The sequence below is a fragment of the Varroa destructor genome, unplaced genomic scaffold (genome assembly GCF_002443255.2).
Source record: "Varroa destructor unplaced genomic scaffold, Vdes_3.0 BEIS01000005.1, whole genome shotgun sequence".
NCBI lineage: Eukaryota > Metazoa > Arthropoda > Arachnida > Mesostigmata > Varroidae > Varroa > Varroa destructor.
The window spans coordinates 41,643,941-41,664,162 of NW_019211458.1; the positions used below are offsets into that span (position 1 = coordinate 41,643,941).

Here is a 20,222-nt window from a genome sequence, read left to right on the forward strand (position 1 = left end):
ATATGTAATATGATCAGCTTTCAATTGCTTATTGAAGATGCAGATCATCAACAACTATAATAATTTACTTACAACATAGTATGGGATATGCTGATAAAAGGTTTTCTAAGCATTTCGAACATTACAGTAATTTGCAGTGATATTATGCGAGAACGTATATTCTAATCACGGAATAATGATTTTTGTGAGCAGCTATTCGAAATGTTATCAACGCCTTATAAAATGATGATCTACTGATAAAGTGTTATCTACTATTTCCTTCTGCAAAAAAAACCCAATTGATAACAAAATGCTACTCATTGAGCTGTTAAAAAGAAAAAGGGCTTCTGGGTAGTTCTTATATATGGAATGGCATAGAGATATGGGTTGATCGTGTATTGCTAAATAACTTTTAACCACCATTCTTTGATCGAGGACGCAAGATTTAACGAAAAGCTATCGGCTATAGGCAGCACTATCTATCGCCACCACTATTCCATCGTCTTTTCAAACAAGACGATGTTTGCGAATGCCGCTCAAGTACAATGGACGCAATTATTCTGTGGGTGCACCAGCGCCATGGGTGGTGCATCAGTGCAGTTTATCTCGCACGATCAGGCCTGTGCCTAAATGCAGTAAGAACAAACAACGAATAGGACTTCCGGTTTCTTTTTTTTGAATTAAAGCTCGCTGGCAAAATGATCTGTTATCAGTGGGCTCACTTCATCTGCCTTTTTATCCTCCTTCATTTAAAATATCTTTCAAATAAAATTACCACGTTCCGCGTTGGCAGTCTAAAGCGGTGCCAGAAGTAGCAGATGTAAAACTGGAAACATTAGGTCGGTTTAAACGAAAAAATCACTGGAATATCTGCTACTGCACAAATATGCTCCATCCGATTAGATTCATTAAGAAGATACTGATTCTATTTTTCTAATATGACAAACAGTTGATAACTCAGAGGCGAAAGCATCGTTAATGAGTGTATGGATCGTCTCGAAAGCGGTTCATGGACCTGGGAGTTGGTTGGACGGAATTAATTGCACACGGGAATCGAGATGACAGCCAATATACAGCAGAGGCCATTGATTGATTAAGCTAACGAAACATAAGCGCGACTGATATGACTCGGTTCATTCGAACGCGTTACAATGGAGTAGAAGATAATTCACACATTATCACAAGCAATAGCCGATATAAGTTCCGGAGTGGCGCCAAACACGTTAACAAATTTTTAATCTGAAGGTACATCATGAAACAGAATAATCAGTAACCACAAATAATAATACATACTTGTGTGCGATTAGTTTGTGCCCTAGCTATTTGAGAGTCTTGTATGCTATCGCTAGATATGGATTTGCAGTTAGTAATGCTGAAGTTCTCGAAAAAATATGCTGTGAAATGTAAAACGTTGATATTTTAACTATTATTATTGTAATTATTATTATTATCATTATAATAATTATTATTATAATTATTATTGCATAACTATTGTATTTTGATCATGTTGTCGTATAGCTACAGCAAAAAATTTGCGCTTGTTTTCATAATAATCCAAATTTCTCTCTAAGCTTTTGTGAAAAAACTTGAACAAGTCTCGCAAAGAGAAGTCTATATTAGCAGTAATCGACAGTCCTCGTGATGGCGTAGTGGGTGGCGTGTTTGCCTGCTAATCTTTCCGAACACGTAATAGTCTGGGTTTTAACCTGAGCTGTGGACACACGGTGCATTTTATGTTGGGTATCGATCGTCTTACGGAACACCTACCGTGACTCAAAACATTTAGCGGCAAGCGAGAGCATTTCTAATAGGTTCAGTAGTAACAATGAGAACCTCAAACATAGTAGTGGTACGGTTAAAGCGGCCTGCAAGACCAATACGGGGAAAGAGATTTCTAGAAACAACAGTACTGGGCATTTTAACTGGGCACAGAAAACACTCCGTTCGAGGCGAACGTGTCGCTTATAAATACTGAGCATCATTCTGGACGATTCGAATCTATGGGATATTTTCAAATAACCCTTTTCCTGTTGGGAAGTGAATATCACAGCATTTTGCCAGCCAAACAGTGAGAACATCCTATTCCCTAAGTAACTTGTATTCTTAATCATAACTATTATATTTGAATTCATGAAATGTAACCATCATGTTTATACGGATATGTGACGAAGACAGTATAAGAAACTTCTTGATCTTTTTGAGATTTCGTTCGATAACAACAAATTCGTGGATGAATGTTAAATAAAATTGGCCGGAATGTGTATTGTGCAGATTAGTTAGTTGATTACATCACGGTAAAAACACGGTATCAAAGGGTCGAGTTAACTAGATTGTCCCTACTGCTATAACTCTAATGTAGCCCGATCTCATAATCAACAAAGACTAAGTTTCGTTCCACGGGATTGGTATTATTTATTCCTTATTGGAGAATGGTTTTTCAAGCACCACCTCTATTAGGCCATCAAAGAAGGGTCCAGTCACCGCTTTCCAATGCAAAGAATTGGCTTTCTACTTCCAACATTTTTTCCACCATATTCGCAATCGTTTTTCTACGGTTACCCTTAATGGCAAGAGAATCGGCGACATTTGCTCCTACCTCCGAAAAAAATTCCGAGTTCTCCTGGACAACATTTCTAAAAAACAGAAGTGCCAAATCTATAAACAAGTATTTACAAAGTTTTCATTTGAATTTGAACTGGATAGTTTGCAATTAATCTCTGTTCAAAAATATGCGCCTATCTACAAGGGTCACGTCTATTGCCAAGCGTCAACCAGGTAGAAACCACGCCTTTGGACTTTCAGGCACTTACCTAAATAAGGCCACGTCCTCTTACCATCGCCAAGCGTCAACCAGGCAGAAACCATGCCTTTGGACTTTCAGGCACTTACCTAATAAGAGTTCCAAGAGCGGTATGAGTGAAACCGTCATGACTTTCTGTTTCCTTGTTAACGGCTTTTCCTACGGGTTTCGATTCTGGTCTATCTAATTTAAGTTTCTCGTTGTTTCGAGGGGAGTCATCGTGAGCAATGAAGTGGTCTCGAAAACGCTTCCAGTTGGGCCGATCGGTTATTGCATACGAAGCGGCTTTTCGATGAGGTGATGACGGCGAAGTGCTTTTCAGATCTAGATAAATTTCATCTCATATTTAATTTGATGCACGAAGAATATACGGAAACTCTGCCTTTCCGAACCAAAAGTGAGCTATTCAACTTTAACAGTTAGTCAATTACCTGAGAATTTAGAGTAAACTCGTTTTTACAATGATTACAAAGTTATTGATAGGTTACTAATACAAATATAAAGCGCCGTTAGTATAACGGTAACAAATAGAAATCGTATCTCTGAGTCAGCATGTGCTTTCTTAGCCCAGATGCCTAGATAGTCGTTCTCGCTTGGCAAGTAATCTATTTTGACGTAATAGTGTCATTATAAACATGATCTGTGCAAGCATAAAGCGTTTTTGCATAAACGACATTTTTTAAATATCTTAGCTCATATTTTTTTACCATAGGATTGCCTTTACTGTATTCCCATACTCTAAGCTAATCTTTACTATCTTGTTACATCTCATACTCTACTCAGAAGACAAGACCTATGCCAGAACACGGTTAAATCGATGAAAAATACAGCAGGAAAGAGTACCCTGCTTAAATATTATTAGCGTGATCGCTGCCGCGATCTTTGAACTACGGAGTGATTTTTTTGATTCATCGTACAACGAGGCGTTAATAAAGCGAAATTGATTTTTCACAAGACAACATTGTCACGTAGTTTTTGTGACCTAGAAGCCTTCGGCTGCTTGTAACACGTACGCCACGGCATCGGACGCAAGTCCCTAACTATGCACTTATCTACGAACGTTTAATAGATTGTTTAATAGATTATTATGAAGTTTAATAGATTATGAAAAAACATGTAGTAGGTCAAGTTTCGAAGACAACAAAGAAAAACAAAAAAAAAAAGCATTGCGATTTAGAAAATACTATTTTGACGCACGATAGAAAGCATTATTATATTGTCTACCTGCGAGCGATGGGCGGTTGGAGTCCTTGCCCCGTCGTGAAATTTCCTTAATAAGGTCCAACTTTTGGAGATTCATTTCAAGTCGATAGTCGTACGAATATAGTGCAAAGATACCAGTTAACAAAAGCGCGACCACACAGACCAGTAAAACGAAAACCGACCCGGACAGAAGGGCCATACCTCCAGGCAGAGTGACGTCCCTCACACATACACCTCTTGTCGAAACACTACGAAGGTCAATAAGAGAGACTATACAATTTTTGATCTTTGAGGATATTAGCGGTGCACACCTCTGAGCTGGCAAGGTGTATGATCAAATGTGCCTCAACGCTAAAAATATGAAAGACCCTCATATGGCCCCCTATGGCCTCATACTAAACTTGAATGTACTTAGCAGTTTAGTTGCAGAGAAGGTTCATTTATGTAAACATCTCATCTACTGGTTCGAAAACGGCATTCTTATCTCAGGCTTGATTTGAATAAGGGTTAAGTCGTATAGAGACTGATAAGGGAAGACAGCCGGTAATTAAAACTTCATGCTTATTGGAATACAAATAATATCTTTACAGTATGTTCTGTTAGAGAAGAATTGTTATCATCATCGTACTTTCTAGCTGTAATATCTTCGAAGTTGATCTTGATAGGCCTCATTATGAACTGATGTTCTTGCCAAAAATATTGGTGGGACAGATTTTTGCCTGAACATGGAAAACCAAATTCACCTTCGGATCAGTACCTATAATAAGCCTATTTACAGTATGAGAATGGTGGAATTTCATCAAAATAGCAGTAAAACTGTTTACTGGTTGAAAATATTATACGGATACAAGGCAGTGAGAGGGTTTACTGTAGCACTGGAAAGTATATGAAACGTCCTTAAGATTGGTTTATAACGCCCATTGATTAGAATGTATTCTGATTTTTCAGATGTGTGCTAACGGCACAAAGTCACCAACTGTGAAATTAGACTGAATATGTTGAGAACTTCAAACGAGAAAAACGCCCCTCTGGGCTTTAACGATCGTTATAAAGTTATAACCACGGACTACAACTAGGGCGCGCATCTAATGTTGCCATTGATGCAATAAACAGTGTATCAATATTTGCCTCCATACGCTTTCTAACCGGTAGTATACGTGTAACGCAAATATAATTTCAAGAAGTTACAAATCCATTTTTTGTTTACTCTAGATCAGTCCAGACATTCGCAAGGAATAGAAATGTAGTTGTTCCATGTGTATCTTACCGATATAAGGCAGTGCAGTTACAGAAGCCCTGCACGCAGGCCGTTAATCCTATATCAGCTTGAATGCAATCTGCGTCATTCTGGCAGGGTGATCCATACTGTCCTGAACATTCTATATTTGCGTGAAATAGTTATTTGTTATTAGAAAATTCTCATCGACGACATCAAGGTTTAAAATCTTCGATAGTGAAAAAAGACATTGATGTTGCTATCACCGTTGTCTCATTTCGTTTTCTCTGCTTTTTTATTGCTACACGTAAGCAAACGTTTTTATTACTTTTTATGGAAAAAAAATGCATTCTTATGTAGCCGCCACTGGGTTAACTAATTTTCAGCAGCCTTCTTCGAGCTTTAAGGCGCGTATCTGAACCATGTTTACGGGTTTGAATATGGAGATTGAAACATGGTAGCTGCACTGGATTCCGTCACTTGCAAGTAACATCACCAAGCAGAATTCCGATTTAAACAAATTCATAGCACCTTTACATCAAATACGAGAAATATTTGATGTAAAGAGGAAAACACTGCTTACTGTTGTAAGCAAACACGGCTGTTTAGTCTTGATTTGAGCTCCGTTATAGAAATCAATTTGAAGCTGAAATAATTCGGCGCTCACTATATAACGACATTACGTATGCTTTCCTTCTCGCGTATGATTTCTCTAAACACTCGACTTAAGCAAGAAAGCGTTCCCCATGTATGCCGACACGATATAAAGTGCTACGCTTGAATGTTGGTTCCTTGAGACAACGACTCCATATCTACTATACCTCCAATACTAACGGCTTTATCTGACTATACTTGATCGTACGTAACGACTGACACTTCTGTTTACCTTCCAGCACAGAATACTATCAAGGTAGCCAGGCAAAAAGACTTTTCGAGAAAGTCTTCGAAATATTCGAGATATTTCGCGGTACATATTTGTGCCTGTGGCGCGCTGAATAAATCTCTCCAACCGTTCATCCAATTAACTCTTGTTAACAACATCTAGGAATGGCGCTAATGTGTTCGCTCAAAACTTCGATGCCCAGTCCACGATCTTCCCTCGAGTATTGCCGCAGCCTAATTGCCCCTTTTTCTACAATACCTCCAGATTCGAAGTCGTCTGACCCCTGCGCTATTATAGGATGTACTGCCTCATGTCACTACATGTTTTCCTTCGTTTCCTTTAACAGCGCAGAAGTGGACGGCCTGATACCAAATAGTATAACTCAGTCCTACTTGAGCGAAAACAGTTGTTTTTTCCAATAATTTTATTAATACTTTTATAACGAATTGTACAAATAAACTCGTATACTTTATGCGCACGAAACTAAGCTTTTTCTATATAATTCTATGTATTCAATTATTGTGGAGCTAGTTACCTCCATACCGTATATACTATTATATTAGTAATAGTTCATTTAAAGCTCGATGAATAGTTTACCTAGTCGAATCCAGGAAGGATTCTTGTAAAAGTAGACTAGTAAGCATTCCAATTATAGCTAGAGGCTTGTTTATGGAACGTATGGCTAGAAACGTTTTCCTGTATGTTTGATTAATACGTTAGAAAACCCGTAGCATTTGAACTAGCGTGTCGAGTAATAAGCAAGGACAACAGAAGAAATACCCCAGAATCTGTCACGACCCTCACGGGGATTCGAAACATAACCTTCTATGGTCCTCAAAGAGCCAAACATGCTTACTAATGTATTTAACTAGAAAAAATACAAATTATGTCCATTCAATACGCTTACGTAAGTGTTCCATTGGTACTGCTAACTTACCGAGGGCTTGGTTTTGTTTCTGCATGCATGGATCCGTAGACCGTTCACAAAAAGCTCCCTTCGCTGTACATGAGGCACTTAAGTTCAACATACTGAGCAAGCCTCAACAACGCCAATAGAACTATGGAAAAAGCTTTGTTCTTATCGACGAATTGATGAAGCTGATACACGAAGCGCAGTTAGTAGCAGTTCTCAACACTATTTCCGAAACAGGACGAATAGTTTTTAAACTGTAAAATCCATAATATTTTACATGCGACTCTCGAATTTCGCAATTTTTTTGCGTTTGGAAGACCTTAAGCATATTCTTGAATCCGTCATCTTTGACGGATGGAACTAGTTTTACAGAATATGTATTTACCCGAGAGTCGTAATCCGCGAACGTTGACAGACATTTTAAAGATTGGTCGTATCTACTTCAAGACTTCAGATGTTGCTATGTGACGTCTGTGTATAGTAGGTTTGGAAAACTGGTGGCTTAATATAACATGCGACGCGACACAACTGGACGATTATTGATTTCGTAACATAGTTCCAGCACAATTGTTGCTTAATATTTGTCTATCTTACTATAGGTCTTTGTGGGATTATTAAGCTCAAAACGACCTTTTAAAGTGGCCCGCCTTCTTCTGGGTCCTTCTGGGGGGACATAATTAGCCTTTTTACTTCAAGGTGCCACAACAATTAAATATATAACAGCAAGTGCGGGTAAAGCCCGCGGGTGGCGCTCTGTTCTAAGCTATCCATGCTACAAAATCGTAAGGTCTGCGGGTAGGTTCGACCAAAATGATTCCTCAGAAAGCACAATTAATCTGATGTGAATCTTGCTGAAAAAGGCTGCGTAGGAGATGGAGCCGATTGGACCGATACTCTTGTCCCTAAATGACATAATTCGCTATTTACCGTAGAGTGTATACTGAGGTCAGCGATTTCACGCTAGCTGGAAGTTGCTGACCCGACAAGCACCGGGGTCGCCATGAGTGTTCCGCGCTGAAGATGATCAAATATACAAATGTAAATTTCTGCGAAAGTTACAAAAAACAGTATTGAAACTATATTGTGGAAAAAAGCTACTAAGTTTTAGCTATTAGGATTTAGCTTGTCGCTATTGCTACTGTTATAAATGTAATTAACATTTTATACGTCAAACACGACGTGTTTACTAGCAAAACAGGAGAGAAGGTCACAAGCAGCACTCTGGCGTCTGCTAACGCGACGTGCATTAGAAGCGTGCTCACTGCTTCAAATATGCAGTTTTATTACTACTTAAATAGAACTGTGAAAAACTGATGCGGAATAACCGATGATTTCCGCACAAACGTACGTAGTTACCTGTCTTTAATTATCTTTACTGGCGAAGTCGACAAATGACGGGGTCCTTTCATTATCATTTATTAGTCTGTTGAGAGAAATCCACTTCTAAATGCTTCACACAAAAAGTACGGTAAATAACCACTAACGGTATTCATGGCAGCTACGAACACCAGTTCGTTGTGACTTTGAAATAACTTACTGTAACTTAACTCACGTGAGGCGTACTCTAAATATGGTGAATAAAGGATCGTATTGTCCAGTGTTAAGAATCTACGGAGCAGGGCATACTTGATCGTTTTTTTTGAACGACACAAAATCCTTAGACGTAACCCTTGTAAATTGTTATTTTATTACTATATGTTTTTATAGGCATTTTAGTAATAAGAGTTATTATTTGTTTATAGTTTATGGTAGACTCGTAACAAGAAAATAAAAAACGATCATAATAAGTAGCAATAATTCAACCTAATAGAATTGGGAAAAAAGCCTTATAACCTTTTATTATTACCAGTATTTGCATTATTCCCAGGATGTTGAGGAAGCGTATAAAACACGGTGGAATTCAGTGGAGTCCTGGTCATGGCATACTTTATAATTGTATTGATCAATATACACCCATTCCTGTCGACTGTTAGTGTTGTATGTATGTGACCAGCCGTGTCGGTGCCTATCACAATGGGGCACAACTGTACAAAAGATTATTAGAGACAATTTTGCAACCACGGCTGTTATTGGAACAGGAAATCAGTTTGGAGTCGGAGTCGCTCTTAAATGCACCATTTTTGATCACCAATCAGCTCTGCAGACGACACAGTACGTCAATGGTGTACGGTGTAATACGCTCAATTAGTTCAGCTAACTTGAATCTTAAATAGAATCCAGAAAACGCGATCTCCTAATACAAAGAAGTAGTCGTACAATGGGGACTGCGTATCGTCTCAAACGTAGCAATGTACACTTACAAAACTTTTTTTTTTTTTATTCATCTTTTCCGTTCTAAGCTTAAACAACAGAGTGAACCGCTTAGCTTTTCGCAGCGCAACACAAATATTGAAAATAAAAACAATCATATTTATATATTTTTCACTAAAATTTAAAACAATTTTCAACACTACCATTCCGCACTACAATTCGGACAAGGTGGGGCACAAAAAGATATTTTGGTCTTCATAATTTCGTAGCTACCAGAATAATAATAATAATAGTAATAATAAGACTTCTATATAAGCGCACCCATTCCTTCCGAGGATTTAGGTAATTGTACGAGGATATAATGCACATATAAATGTATGTACCCGTAGTCAAACAAAAGAATATTTAGTACCACCTGCTAATGTTACATTTCGACGTTTGGGCTGCTACAGTATAAAAACTAGCGCTGAAGTGATTTCAACACGATGCGCACTCGTCTGTTTTTTTGTGTGACCAGTCCCCAGATATAGTGAAAGCTGGCCCGTATTAATGAAAAAAAAAAAAAAGCCATGATTTGTGGTATTATTACGTTAACGTGTTAGGAAAAACAAGTAACCCAAACAATTTATAGACACCATTGTGACAGTCTAGATAGTATCAATGCGTACGCAATAGTCGGCGAAATCTACACGGACAGTCACGGACGTGTCATGCGCACATTGTTATTCCGTCAACGGCGGGGAGGCACAGGAGTTAAAGACGCTGACTATGGACATATATAAGTGTAATAGCTGGCCAAAATAGCCCAGAGTCGAATGAATAACAATGGCTAAGGGTCAAAGGTTATCCAGGGTCCGATGAAGATGAGTCTATTTAGCGATAGGCGAGATGAAGTTGTCTGAATGGTTGCGAGATTCTGTTGGCACAAAAAATGCTCGTGGCCAAAGCATTTGTGCGAAACAGTTGCCTACCAATAGCTTTACTCGCCGTTGTAGGCAATACTCTGGTTAATTATTATAGTAATGCTTATTTCATATTTGTGTTTAACTACCAGCGTTTCGTACTCTATCTCGAAGTGGCTCAAGCCAAAACAACGAGTCATTGTATCGAATAAGGGGTTTAAAATGTATTTAATGGTTAACTAGATTCACGATAAGGGTACGTCGTTAAATGTTGTTAAATCAATAACATTATTATACCTACTCTCGATACTAAATATAGTTAATTCCCGAGAACACATATGGGCTGTGATCGTTCAAATATAGCCGTGTACGCAGATATAATAAGTAGTCGTAAACGAACTATCAGTGTTTTCGATGAGAAACTATGATTATTGCTAAGCATACAAAAGTACGAAATCTGAATGCCAGCCATCCTAGACTCTAAGCGAATACGCTACAAAAGCACTGAAATTCTGAAATCACGCGACCTTCCATATTCCTCCGGGAAAGTCGGAACCTTATCACTGCATGTGCTTCCCTAAAATAATCACAAAATTTTCCGATCGCTGCAACTTACTGTGTACGAGATGGTATTACAATGGACCGCCTTATGTAGACCTCGCGCAGTCGTTCCACACGATCTTGATGATGACGGCAAGAAAGTACAAACTCAACAACGTCGACAAGTTGAACTTGTTGATGGGCGGCGTTACTGTTTTTTCAATGCCCCAAAGAAAATGATATCCGATATAACTAGACATGTAACTGAGAGCAAATGTTTTAAGCCTTTCTAGTTCTGCAACGATCGTAAGTAACCAAACAGATGAATAAAATTCTAACGAATAATGTGACAGATTGAAAATAAATTTAATTGTTTCTTCAAACAAATTTACCGTTTCTAGAATTGGTTAACTTTTTTCAACAAAAATTTAGGAAGATATCAATAAAGGTAACAAAAGCCCAACCACCTGACACAAGAGTGCGGGTCAAAAACTATCTGCCAAAAATACCGAGCACGAAATAAATAGTTGAATACTTCGATAATAATCTCATTTGATTCGGTGTGGAAGAGCTATCGAGTATAGCTATAATTAAAGCAAGTATACTTCGAGATGTTTGCTGCAGAGAAGGCAAATAAAGTATCAACCTTAGGAAAAAAAGTCATACTATTATTTGCTTATAATTGAAAGATCTATCTATATAGAAGAAGCTTTGTGTGTAGATCCAAAATACGGTTGAAAAGATAAAGGGGTAGACAATAGTAGATGCGCATTCAGTTATTCAGTAACCTACGTTTTTAATTTTTTACACTGCGAAGTTCGTCGTTGTTGAGATGAAAGCGAGGAAAAATACTGAAAAATCATATTGCATACTTCGTAGTGAGAACGCGGAGTGAGGGCAAACCCAGGTTGGTGCGTTGTAAGGCATCAACTAGATGTGAATACGCCATCAAATTATTTTGCTTCTAAATATAGCATAGCGACCTCTGAGTATTCAATTACACCCTTGCAGACCAGGTCCACTAGTGGCAATCTTCACAAGGTTTATATTTGTGTTTTTACATGCGGAGTTTGCGCAACGTAAAGGCAGCGCCTTCTAGCATAGAACGAGGTTTATTTATGCACTTTTATTATTATGAACTAGCCAGCCTAGTATAATAGATAATATTTAAGTGATCCTGACCAAGTTCATGATCCATGCAATTTATCGAATACGCTACGAAATAACGATACCGCTATCATTATTTTATGTCCATGAATAGTCGATGTCGTCGATTTCATAATCGCGTGCCTTCCTAGCCCCCCCGGGTTTCTTTCGCCGCTCCGCGAATTGCCCTTTCCACGAATAGTCGAAGCCTGCGGCGGAAGAATCACCGTCGCTGTTTTGGTTGTGCCATGCCTCACTGCTTGTTGTCGACAACTTGACTTGAAGCTCTGCAGTGGAGCAAAAACGCACGGGCCGAAGGTGCCCCCTGTGACCAGCAAATAGCACTTATCATTGGCGAAGCGCGCGATAAGTGGCGGCAAGCGTGTTGGGCTAGCTCCCGTAGCCAGAACAAGAGTAGTACCTTTGAATTAACTAGATCAGGTGTATAGGTTCAGTACCCCGCCGTCGGCATCCCAGAGGGCAGGCTTGACGGTGTGGTAACGGCAAGTAAACTGACCCCAAAAGTTGCCGTACGGAGGAAAAAAATTTGCTTCTTGTAAACGAGCAAGCACGGCTTGCGAAAAACAGATGTCACACTGATGGTTGCTGCATATTGATAAGTTTTTGGGTGCAAGTAGTAGGCAGCGACTAGTGGTTTGCCTGTCACGGGCAATTTGACGTTTACGAAGAAGCGATTTTGACGCACTGAGACAGCGAGTAGGTTTAGGGTAGAAGTGTTGTTTTAGGTATAAGTTTGTTTTGTGTCAAGTTAGTTGATGGTGAACGATTTGTGGAGATGGAGGAAATAGTCTACCAATTACGGTCCGATAGGCCGTTTGTCCGGGCAGCTGGCGATAAATGGTTAGCAAAATTGTGCTTAGCAGTGTTTGTTGTCGTCCTTGTCTCAGTAAATGGAACCAGTGCTAGCAATTACGAGGGTTGGCATGCGTGGGAAGTTGTTGGCACGGATAATGGGTGGCAAAATGGTAAGTTCTAAAAAGTTAACTAAATAGTTACTAGTCTAGTTTACGTTGAACCAATACGAAGGCTAGAAAAGCAGTTCTATTCGGTTGAAGTTCCTTCTCATCGCGCTCATCCTGCATAATGTTTTATTTCGATTTAACTTAATAAAGCAATGCTCAACCGATATAACGTAAATAGTCGCTTAACATTTGTTCGCGTCATACACGCGACGGCGTGTGTCAAAATGAAGAAAGAGCTCAAATTTTATGTCGTCATGCACCATGGTATGGGTTTACGCGCATGTTTCATCAGAGCTTTTCTTATTCTTCCTATTAGAATGGTAATTTAATCAAACCATTGTCTTGTATGAACTGATCTGTGGCCTGATATTATAGGTTGAAATAATCTCAATGTGTAAACTAGCAACAGTCAGTCGCTGTATACGACGTTCAATACATAAACGAGCTAAATCACGTTATCACGCAGCTGTCCGGCAATTTTTCGTAATTCTATAACATTCACGTTTAAACCCCATATATTTTCGCTATCTATTCAAAATTTTTACCTTTTTTGGTAGCATCGAGGAACACGCTGAGTTTTTCGTTGCCATTAGGTGTTTGCAACGGATTTCTCCGTATTATTAAAGCAGATAAGCACTATTACGCCACTGGATACTTTTTAATGTAGCTTTATGGAATTATAGTCTATCAATTTTCTGGTTACATACATGTCAAAAAGTACCAGATGGGCCCTTCAAAAGTTTGCATACGAAGCTCCTAAGAAAGGTCCCGGAGAAATGAAATGATAGTAAAAGGATTAGTCGTCCTATTTCAGCGTGCTCTTCCACGCCTTACGCCACTTCAGTCTGCATTAATTACAGTCTTGATATTTGGGAAGTTTACTCTAAGTCGGCAGGATATTTATTTAGTTTGTAGGACGCCGGTCCATCGACAGAACCACAGGGAAGTCCACCAACGAAATAATTTTTGTTGATTTAGCTTACTTTCCGATGGCCTAATGGCAGAAACAGAGGCCTTTCTTTGCATTTAGAAGGAAAGGCTAGCTGTTGTTTCAGAGAGTACCAATGACACTTGGATAAGATGATCTGTGAGCAACAAAACGGTAAAATACAGAAAAAGATAGACGACACTACGTAGCTTGGCTATCACGACCGTGCGGTTAACAAGTGTCTATAGGGGATAAAAAGTATGCGAATTTACCAACGAATGAGCTCCAGTCAAGGTTTCTTATCAGAGTTCCGACAATTAGCAGTTCTATGATAAGCATAGGAATTTAGCGGTACGGATGTGGCGGCTTTCGTTTAAACGAAAATTGCAACCACGACAAACTATGAAGCATTACGCAATTGGCCTACGACCGCAACTTCCGCAGAAGTTGGTCGTTTAGCACTCGTTAACTTTCGTTCCATGGTTAGCTAGAAACTGATTTATCTAAATACTATAACTGACTGACAATATTCAGTTTTTGACTATTGAACCGGACCAGGGTCTTAAAAAATAAACACAAATTAAAAATTATTTTTACATTACTGCTGTAATGGCGTTAATTGGCCTATTGAAAGTGACGTATCATTACATGCGCCTTCTTGTACCTCTGTATATTCGACCAAAAAAACAGTATAACGCCAGTTAACTGATCAAATTCAGTTCACATCGTCACCTTAACAATTAGCAGCAGATATATTTATAGGTCTATTTTATTCAAAAGATCCTGATAACAAAACGTTGTTTGTTCCCAGGGGCACAATTTTCTAAGGCCCGCGTTTCGTTACACTATCGCACCACCCGCTCGCCGCTTGTATCAACCCTAGCTCAGTCATACAGATCATTATGGAGGCGTACGAGTCTTTGAGCGGTCCACAACTCGCAGTCCATTATTGCAGTTGCTTAAAAAATCTTAATAGTAGGGACCGGTGAAGACATTGAGCCACTTCAATGGTCACCATTGGCGCTAAATTGTGGAACTTTTTTTTTTCTATTTTACATCAAAGCTGGCCATCACGTTACAATCACGGTCCATCAGATTCATGAGGCAAACGGATCCGTGTTGAACATACGGACGCTGGTGGCTATGGAGCCCTGTCCAGTGAATAGCATGGTTCTGTCAAGCAAACTGCTCTAGACCCAAATTGATGTTATTAGTATGGTGATAGGACACTCCCATAAGATACTGATCAAGACTGAAACGTTAATCAAGAGTTGGCAAAATCTATTCCAAGCATTTAGTGTTGGCTCAGCGACGAGCACTTAATGATCATTTATATTGCGAAGTGCAGATAGACAATGTTTATAGTTTGTTACGATTGTTTAGGTCTTACCAAAGCAGTGTTATTATTTGCAAGAAGCATTATCGGCGGCATTCTCCCTTTCGGAACCCGAATAACCTTACGAACAAGCCGTCCTGGAAGAATGACTGAGATGTTGCTCTCGACAGAAATCGGGTTAGCCTACATTCATTTCATCTTATGGGCTTGTCCTTCGTGGCTCATCAGCCTTGAAAACGGAGCCGCCACTGCTCTTGAGATGGTTCTCAAAGTTTCTCCCAGCCACTTGGGAGTCCAATCGAAGGCTTTGCTGACGTCAGTTTACTTCACGAAGTAGTACCTGAAGCAAAGACCACCCGTTATCAGGCTCTTTATTGAGAGATTCCACAGTGGATCTAAAGTCAGGTTGCTGATTTAATTGTTATTCATTTAAAACTATATGTGATGGATGGCAAACAGATTAATGGACGAAATGTTGCTCCATCTTTTAACTGCATGAGGAGGTGGGCAGACGATAACTGCGAGTGCTTTTCCCAAAAAGATTAAGTAAATTCAGGTTTAATTATGGCAATCGTAAGCAAGGTGTTGTCTTTTTTATTTTATTTAATTTAACATAAAAGACCTTTGACATCTTTGAGGCGGCGTCGAAAGTTCATGCCAGATAACTTGTTTACCCACATCAGCGTAACTGCTCCCGTCGAGAGATATTTTGCCCTACGTGGGTTTATGTAGGAGTCACGTGACGCATTAATTCGCTTAAATTAGTTAAGTTGATGAGCAAACACTTGTTAGTGCACGATCATGTTTAAGCACGGCGCCATTCCGAATTATTAGGAATTAAGAGTGCTCTGTAAGCATCTGCATGATTCGTGAAGCTCCCAAAATAAAAACTGCTTCTATATGAATGTAATACTATTTACGAATGAAAATCCTATTTTTTTTTGTTGTTTATTTTTATAAGTTGCTGGCCATTGTAGTGTCAAACTCCGATTAGATTAACACTCGGTTCATCGTCAAGCACCCCATCTGGTTCATTTCCGTTTCCCAAACGCACCTCTCTAACCCATACCCAGCGCGTCATCGGCCTGTCGTACAGCTTCTTACGGCGCGCACGTCTTGATCGCATCAATCAAGTGATAATTTGTCGCGTTATTGGAAACACGTTAAATGAATATTATCAGTATAATCACTAGTAATAAGGACACGTTATCTTCAAATGTGTATCATCTATCATTCGGACATTAGGAGCCTATTTACTAATACGATTCAGAGTAGGTCTATACGTCAAGAAGTGTGTGGGTGTACCTAACGAGAAAATTGTCAGGTATCCAATACTGGCCAGAATAATCGAAATATATAAGGTCATTACTTTATTACTGGTGGCAATTATCATTCCGTTATACTGTGGCGATGACTATCGCATGATATTGTATATTGTTCAGGTAGTAAGATATTTTCAACACGCATCTTCGTGTCACGTTTTCTTTTCCAGCGTGGCCAGTAGCAGTCATGGATACTTCCGGTTGGAATAATCAGGGTTGGCAAAAACCGGCGCCAAAATATAAAGTTCGCACTGTGACACAGGTTGTCAAAAAGGTAACTGGTATTCTTATTTAATGAATTTAAACTGTGGCGGCAAAGTTCAGTAGAGATCTTGTTACTGAAATCGCCATATACCTGTATCCCGTCGTCACTAGGAAACTCAACCGCTATAAAGCGTGACGTCGATGTTGATACAATGCTGCTCATTACAAAGATTTCGTATGTAGAGAAGGATGGAGGCAGTGTAACGAGGTTTTAGCCAGTTCATTAGAGCAACTTATCATTGGCTGACCCAGAGGTGCACAAATTGGCAAATATTCATGAGAGAGAGCCGTGCAGTTTCCCATTTGAGTCAGCCCATGCGAACGAAGACATAAGTCTGTGGCTTATAGTGTTACTCGCACAGGAAGTCGTGACCTCCTTATTTATGGCCAGGTTAAAAATTGGGCCAAAATAAATAGTGCCAGGTAAACTTTGGCGCAATTATTGGAAACGTTAACGCTTGCTCTCAACCCTAATTCACTAGAAAAGATTAAAAGACGCGTTGATCCACCTATAGACAATTCACTAGACGTTTTTATCGCACGCTACGTGTTCCGTGCCCACTTTCGTAGGTATTGGCCGTTTGTTTAGCTAGACGGCTTTAGAGTCACGTTTCGCTATATATGTCGTATCAGATTCGATAGTGGTAGTAGATGCGTTAACACTGGAATAGTTTTAGTCAGACTGAGAGGAAGAGTGAGATTTATGCAAAAATTTACTATATATTTTAGCATTGTATTTTATGAAAAAAGTGTGATGTTTATAGTAATGATGCATTAGCTGAAAAAGAAACTAAAAAAACCTCCTATTATTTTTGTCCAAATTCGAAATAAATAGTAGATTAATTACAGAGAAACTATCTCCAGCGAGCGAAACATTTACAACCAAACAGCTTTAAGCTATTTGAAGATGGCTTGACGCTAAATCGGCTCGACGTTTAGGAATTGACGCTGAAGAGTTTACTCGATCATATCTGCAAAATTCTATAAAAACGCAACGGAGTCGAGCTATTTCTAAAGCAGTTGATTACGGACTATGAATCAAGGATCACACACGGTTATACTATTAAAATATGGAAAAAAAAACGCGCTTCGTGATCTGTGGCAAAGCTCAGACTGATGCTAAACGAGGTGATTCTGTGTGTTATAGTGGGATCGGAAAGAAGTCGATCAGAACCTCTATTATTAACAACTACCATAATTACAATAAGCTATCGATAAAAAAACTGAACAGAATCCGTAAATAGAAAAGGCTATGCCATTCACTATAATAGTGAGATCTCGCATTATCACACATAGCTGTAATTACTCAGCAGAAAGTTAGAAAACTTAGGTAGGAAATATCAATATATCCGCCCGGATCTTGTTCTGTCCGACGATCACCTGTGTGGTCTCCACAAAACGAATTTAATTAGTGTTAAGTTAATTTCAATGAAGAATGAACAATTTTTCGTTCAAAAACCACAGAGGTTCCATAGTAGTAGGATGATGGTATTATAGGCAGAGGGCCATCGATCAAACTGGTGCATATTGAGCTCAGTGATATTACCTAGAAACATAAAAATATATTAACCCTACTTTTGGCTAGAAAACAGTCAATCTTCTATTCAGTTAACTCCCCTGGAACTTTGGATTGCCAACAGCCGTCATTTTAAGCCAATCAATCCCGGTAGGCAAATATAATTACAAGGCAGAACTAACTTTGATTATTCCTTCTACCAGCTTCAGTATGTAAATCATATACATATATATACTTAAACACATACATGTATTCATGTACATCCACAGAAACAGTGAATACCAGTGTAAACAGCATCACATGTTTGGCTTGTAAACGAATAGGAATATCATTTCTGTATATATTTATCTACTTGCCGAATGAATGAAGTATATCGCATGTATAATCTTAGCGTCAAATATACAGTAATTATATATTAGCTTTGAAGGACTAATCTGAAGCTTTTTTTATTTCCTATATCGTTGAAACAGGTACCAAAGAAAGTGACTCGCACCTACACAACCTATGAAGACGATCACGACCCCTGGATTTCATTGTATGTCAACAAACGCCTTAGGAGACCGACGATCATTTTAAACGGATGGGCGAAAGACGGAAAATTTGGCCTTAATGTTAACATTCATTAAAGGTATTTTTATCTACTGGCGTTGTAAATACTACTATAAATATAAAAAAAATGATAATAAGGTAAATGTAGATAGCGCCGATATGCGAGAAGCGTTCGATATTTATTGATACCTTTTGCCCAGTTTTAGTCATCGGGAGGTCAAGCGTTTTACACAATGCTCAATCGAGTTGACGATAAGAAGAACAAACATTTCAATCCGAAGCACGGTACAAGTCATGCTCGAACTACTAAGAAGATCCCTATTTGCCTGTTTGTTTGATCCCTATTTGTTGATCTTGATCGTGAACCCGAAGATTGAGCGATAAAGCGCCCGCAGAAACTTTCGAAGATGCTGCATGTTTTGAAACACTCAGGTAATTACTGAGTCTCGCTTTAGAAGCGAAGATAAGTTAATTTTTTTCCTCTGCTATACCACTCTACCACCTGTTCTTCCATGCTACATTTAGAAATATGGTTAAACCGTATGATACTGCGATTTCGATATGCCTGTTCGCAATAAACAATGAAGAGTGAACTTGAATAAAAGCCTGTCAGAATGAACGGTTGTTTCCTTTTAGCGTACGAGAATTGTATATAATCTATAATACTCTGTGATTGATGATTGCATCAGTATTGTTAGTCTGTTAATAACTTCGTTGCTGGTAACTATGAGGAGCCAGCCTCTCCTCGTTAGATACAGCCAGTTATTTACCGGCTTGATATCTAGAGCCCACAAAAGGTTCTGATTTTAGAGATGAGCTCCTAGCAGCTCGAGAGCTGAAGTTTCCTTTACTCTGGCCAGAAGATATAATGGACCAGCTTTCTCGACCTCACATTAAAATAGACCACCCCTCTATCTAAGACGCTTTCTACGGTGCAGAAGATTAATGACAAAAATAGTACATTTCAAATATATCGAAATGAGAACTTCGAACGTACCGCTACGACTACTACCCAAAGAAACGTAAAATAGCTGATTCGTTAAGAGTCAAATACAAGGTATAATCTAACATAAGTTTTTTCCTCTTTCATAACAATTTGTAAATATTGCGCCATTTAAAACGAATGAAGCTTTCCCAGTTTTGCGCGGATTGGCGAGCGTTCGTCGCACGTAAGACCATAGCTTTCTCCTGAATGATCACGGTAATATTAATTATTGGTCGATAGTTTTGGGATATACTCTTTTACCGAGCCCCACCTCCGATCGACAGTCGACAACGGTGGCGAACGGCGGGAAAGCAGAAGCCAGGCCAACTGCTAATAAACATTTTGCATCGATTGACAGTAATTTGTCTAATTTCTTTTAATATTCCGATTTTCTGGTGTTTTGACCTAAGTTTTCAAATCAACAAAGCACTGCAGTTAGAGATAAATTTAGACAGTTTATTCTAAGAATTACTTTCTACGGAACGGGTTTATGTCATTTAACGATGC

General features: G+C 38.9%; 2 protein-coding genes across 3 annotated transcripts; one reads left to right on the forward strand and one right to left on the reverse strand.

The window, feature by feature from the left end:
• Positions 1-2,396: 2,396 nt before the first annotated feature.
• LOC111251785 (uncharacterized) lies at positions 2,397-7,247 on the reverse strand. The gene is made up of 5 exons (XM_086990918.1): positions 7,019-7,247; positions 5,250-5,361; positions 4,004-4,230; positions 2,869-3,103; positions 2,397-2,612 (listed from the first exon to the last, which is right to left on the reverse strand). The coding sequence occupies exons 1-5, from the start codon at positions 7,107-7,109 to the stop codon at positions 2,441-2,443; spliced, it is 837 nt and encodes a 278-aa protein (XP_086847044.1). The 5' UTR covers positions 7,110-7,247; the 3' UTR covers positions 2,397-2,440.
• A 4,806-nt stretch (positions 7,248-12,053) lies between these two features.
• LOC111251905 (uncharacterized) lies at positions 12,054-19,349 on the forward strand. Of its 2 annotated transcripts, none has more exons than XM_022809017.2 (4): positions 12,054-12,818; positions 16,572-16,675; positions 18,652-18,809; positions 19,103-19,349. In XM_022809017.2, the coding sequence occupies exons 1-3, from the start codon at positions 12,629-12,631 to the stop codon at positions 18,805-18,807; spliced, it is 450 nt and encodes a 149-aa protein (XP_022664752.1). In that variant the 5' UTR covers positions 12,054-12,628; the 3' UTR covers positions 18,808-18,809; positions 19,103-19,349. The 2 variants fall into 2 exon arrangements, with proteins under 2 accessions (XP_022664752.1, XP_022664750.1); XM_022809015.2 differs by having other exon boundaries at positions 12,056-12,818; positions 18,931-19,349.
• Positions 19,350-20,222: the final 873 nt, after the last annotated feature.

Coding starts and splice junctions, on each gene's coding strand:
- LOC111251785 (XM_086990918.1), bottom strand. CDS start 7,109: ATGTTGAACTTAAGTGCCTCATGTACAGCGAAGGGAGCTTTTTGTGAA. Junction 5,362..7,018: donor GAAACAAAACCAAGCCCTCG/GTAAGTTAGCAG, acceptor ACGCAAATATAG/AATGTTCAGGACAGTATGGA. Junction 2,613..2,868: donor GCTCTTGGAACTCTTATTAG/GTAAGTGCCTGA, acceptor TCTGTTTTTTAG/AAATGTTGTCCAGGAGAACT.
- LOC111251905 (XM_022809017.2), top strand. CDS start 12,629: ATGGAGGAAATAGTCTACCAATTACGGTCCGATAGGCCGTTTGTCCGG. Junction 12,819..16,571: donor GGATAATGGGTGGCAAAATG/GTAAGTTCTAAA, acceptor TTTCTTTTCCAG/CGTGGCCAGTAGCAGTCATG. Junction 16,676..18,651: donor TGACACAGGTTGTCAAAAAG/GTAACTGGTATT, acceptor TCGTTGAAACAG/GTACCAAAGAAAGTGACTCG.